At 32.2% G+C, this 3,861-nt stretch overlaps 2 protein-coding genes across 4 annotated transcripts in view; one reads left to right on the forward strand and one right to left on the reverse strand.

Annotated features, from left to right (window-relative positions):
* The window catches only part of LOC108628602 (pyridoxine-5'-phosphate oxidase-like), a 6,172-nt gene extending 3,300 nt beyond the window's left edge, over positions 1-2,872 (forward strand). For all 3 annotated transcript variants that reach the window (XM_018030645.2, XM_018030646.2, XM_018030647.2), the window contains 5 exons: positions 1,262-1,418; positions 1,484-1,583; positions 1,698-1,751; positions 1,825-2,024; positions 2,100-2,872. In XM_018030645.2, the coding sequence (XP_017886134.1) occupies positions 1,262-1,418; positions 1,484-1,583; positions 1,698-1,751; positions 1,825-2,024; positions 2,100-2,265 (677 nt within the window). In that variant the 3' untranslated portion in view covers positions 2,266-2,872. The remainder of the gene's footprint in view (positions 1-1,261; positions 1,419-1,483; positions 1,584-1,697; positions 1,752-1,824; positions 2,025-2,099) is intronic.
* LOC108628604 (histidine protein methyltransferase 1 homolog) lies at positions 2,263-3,855 on the reverse strand. Its single transcript, XM_018030648.2, has 5 exons — positions 3,678-3,855; positions 3,388-3,548; positions 3,058-3,308; positions 2,865-2,980; positions 2,263-2,390 (listed from the first exon to the last, which is right to left on the reverse strand). Exons 1-5 carry the CDS (start codon positions 3,817-3,819, stop codon positions 2,344-2,346), a joined length of 717 nt encoding a protein of 238 aa, XP_017886137.1. The 5' UTR covers positions 3,820-3,855; the 3' UTR covers positions 2,263-2,343.
* Between the last annotated feature and the right edge of the window lie 6 nt (positions 3,856-3,861).

Below are 3,861 nucleotides of genomic sequence, written 5' to 3' on the forward strand. Positions count from 1 at the left end.
TGACTTTTGAAAGTGCAAATTTACGCATACCACGAAGTGGCAACGTTCCTAATCGATTAATATCTTGACGTATGTCAGCGCTTTCACGAACAATTAAAATGTAACAAAAATATTATTGTTCCAGGCCGTACTTAGTTCTGATCTTAGTTTCCTTTTCTTATTGTAATATTCAGTTAAGAGTATGAAAGACACTTGAATGTCTTCTTGAGTACCTGACCTATCAGTTTGATCAATTGGTCGAAGTACTAAAAAAGACAAAAAATTCATGGGTAAAGAAATACAATGGCCACAACTGATCAATAAATGTTCAGCATCTGTTAATATCAGGGACATATTTAAAAAGTATCAGATCATTGAAGTTCGCATTGTTAATTGCTCCTTATTCTTGTGCACTTTTTATTTCATCAGCTCCCTACAGTACTTACTTGAGAAATATCTACGTCCCTGTCCTCTTTAATTATCGTCGTGCAAATTTGATTCTTTTTTGTGTCCTGACTCACTCAACAAACTATGCATTAGGTTTCTAATATACAAAATTCTTTGACAGAACGCAATAGGACTACGACACATTGTTTTTACTCTCGATAAACTGAATGTTGGCTCGAAATTGTTTATGATTAATATGTTTTAAGCTAGAGTGTCAGCAAGACTGCTTGATTTTAGTGTCTTGCTTTCATTTTTTAGTTCTTTTCGTTTTTCTTTTTACGTACGATACCTCTTACCAGATTGGCGAGCGATATCTTTATTAAAGTAAATTAGTTTATTTCGTAATTTTGTGAGTGAAGAGTTGTGTGTCGTCCTTCGCGTTTCATATCAGCTCCGTCGTGTTTCATATTCTGCTGAAACGTGCATTTTTTACGGAGTCAGATTGTCGCTGTGAAGATATCGTTTAATTAAGGCATACTTAATGACGTGGTAAATTAAACAAACTAATAAAAGTTTACGTAATTATTCAGGAGGAGGTGTATAAATAATGAACTTGAAATATGTTGTCGAGATCAGGATTCTGACACCGTCACTCGGTTTCAGCTTCCAAAAGTTATTCAGAATGATGATGGCCTTGACAACATACATATTTCAAGTACATTGAAATCGATGAAGTTCCTGGATAATTATCGAAAATTTACATTCGAAACTATAGATATTATAAACACAAATGGCGTTGCAAAATATTATTATACAAAGTGGACGTTACTATAAAATGTTTTCGAATCCGGAAATTCATGGGAAAAGTGATAAAACTATTTGATATTTCGTTTAGGCATGCGAATTAAATACAAAGATAAAAATGAAACTTTTACGGAAGACCAGCTCGTAAGCAAGGAACCCATTGGACAGTTCAAAGCATGGTTCGATGATGCTTGTAATACACCACAAATTTTTGAAGCTAATGCGATGATGCTCGCTACAGCTACTAAGTAATATTAAACAAGTGGTTTGATTTAATACACCTTAAGGATACTACAAGGTGTTGATTTTTTAGACATGGAATCCCATCTGTGCGTGCAGTATTACTTAAAGGCTATAGTACAGAAGGTTTCAAATTTTATACCAATTATGAAAGCAGGAAAGGCCGAGAGCTAGTAAGTATTTCAAATGTCCAAGATGTACATACATGTATAAATGGATAAATTATTGCAAATATTGTAATAAATTAGTAAATAATTATTTTAAAGTATTGTAAACAATCTTTACAGGCTGAAAATCCAAATGCAGCGGCAACTTTCTACTGGGAACCACTAAGGCGAAGCGTAAGAAACGTTACTACTTATCACTGCTATAAAAATAAGAATGTTTTATCTTAAAATCTCTTATTTCAATCAGGTGCGTATAGAGGGCAAGGTGCAAAAAACTTCTCCGGAAGATTCGGATCGTTACTTTCAAAGCCGGCCGTATTCTAATCAAATAGGATCAATAACTAGTAGACAGAGCAGCATGATTGCGAGTAGGCAGACACTCATCGTAAAGGAGAGAGAATTAATAGCTCAATGTCCGGAAGGCAAAGTTAAAAGACCCGACTGGTGGTAATTAATTGCTGCATAACAATTCGGGGAAATATCGGAAGCAGGTGCACAAGAATAATCTAATCTGATTTACAGGGGAGGATACATCATCATTCCACATTCCATAGAATTTTGGCAAGGACAAAGCGATCGCTTACATGATAGAATTCGTTTTAGACGGCTTAAATCGAACGAAAAGATCGATAATGTACTCGTTCATCAGGGAGTTAATGGATGGGTTTACGAAAGACTATCTCCATAATCGTGACGAAACATTTTATGTTAAAATATAAATAATACAACATTTGTTTAATAGGTGGCTGAGAAATTGCGATTCTGGTTAAGGTTGTTGCTTTCTTGTAATTTTTAGAATTTCTCTTTGCACGCCTAAAATTATATATATGTATATATAAGATTCATGCTTGTTGATAAAATTGTAATATATTGTACTTTTATAGTGGATGACGAAAGTATTTGGACATTTATCATAAGATATTTTTATTAATATAACTATCATATGTATTGTACAGTATTTTCCCAAAATTTTACTGTTGTGTATTATAATAATATGAAGGAATTGATAAACTTTGTATTATTTACATATAAGAATGTGCATAGAAGTTGTAATATTGCAAATATGTAGACGATGCACATAAATATGTAATTATTCTTACAATACTGTAATAATGTCAAATACATAATTATACGAATATACTTACGATATACTATACTGACAATAAACCATGTGTCATTTGTACGCGTGATTAGATTCTCTCTTTTATACTAAATGTTCAAAAACTTTCATAAATTACTGTACATATTTATGCATATACATAATGTGCAAGTAAAGTAATTAGTTACCCTCTTTACTTCTCCATGCTATTTCGATATTAAAGATATCATCTTCCTCTATGAGATTCTGAAATTGCCTCATTCCTCCTCCAACACCGAAATAATAAGTTTTAGCGGCAATAAATCTAAGAACATTATGTGATCCGAAGTTATATTTTATTCACACAATAATTTAATTTAACACTTTAATAATTTTACTTGCCCGACACCCTCTTGTTTGAGTTTTCGTTTAAAAACTTCATACAGTTTTCTATGATTATCGGGATTATAAATGGTTTCACTTGTAAAAATTATATCGTACTTTATCAACTCAGTCTCATTGTCCGAATTATTTAATTTTGTGAACGATTCCCAGTCGCCGCAAAAGAATTGACATCTCTTTACGATGCTTTTCCGATCATCGATATTTAACAACACGTTTGGAATCGTTACGGTCTTAATCACTTCTACATTCTGTAAATGTAATTTTTTCTCGTACATGGAACTTTATATAACTCATACGATTTATATGTATATTTGTACAAATACAGACGTAGTCTTGAAAATGAACGATGCTATTTTTTAGAAGAGCAATGAGGCCAACAATACCAGTACCGCATCCCAAATCCAAAATACATTTATTTTGTAAATCAACGTTGTTCTCAAATAAATAATGTGCTAAATCGTAACTGCATTCCCAGATTTTTAAACCACCTTAATAAGAGAGTTCAATAGTTATTATTTTAATGGCGAATTTTCGTTTCTCTTTTAATATTAATTGACATTGGTCATGAATGCACGATTCGGAAATTTTGTAAAAAAAATAAACCGAATATGAACTACCTTCGTATTTCGCAGGTATAAGATCAGAATGTTGTGATTCTGCTTCTATGATACTTGCATAATTTTCTTTTTTCAAGTCATTCAAAGCCGTCTCGGTTCGTAATAATTTCAATTTACAACCAGGAAATATTATATTTTCCATATAATCATTAGGTTCATATTCTTTTGCAATTTCTAATGCCGA

Source organism: Ceratina calcarata, unplaced genomic scaffold, assembly GCF_001652005.2.
Source record: "Ceratina calcarata isolate Rehan_Ccalc_2016 unplaced genomic scaffold, ASM165200v1 scaffold53, whole genome shotgun sequence".
In the NCBI taxonomy this organism is placed as follows: Eukaryota; Metazoa; Arthropoda; class Insecta; order Hymenoptera; family Apidae; genus Ceratina; species Ceratina calcarata.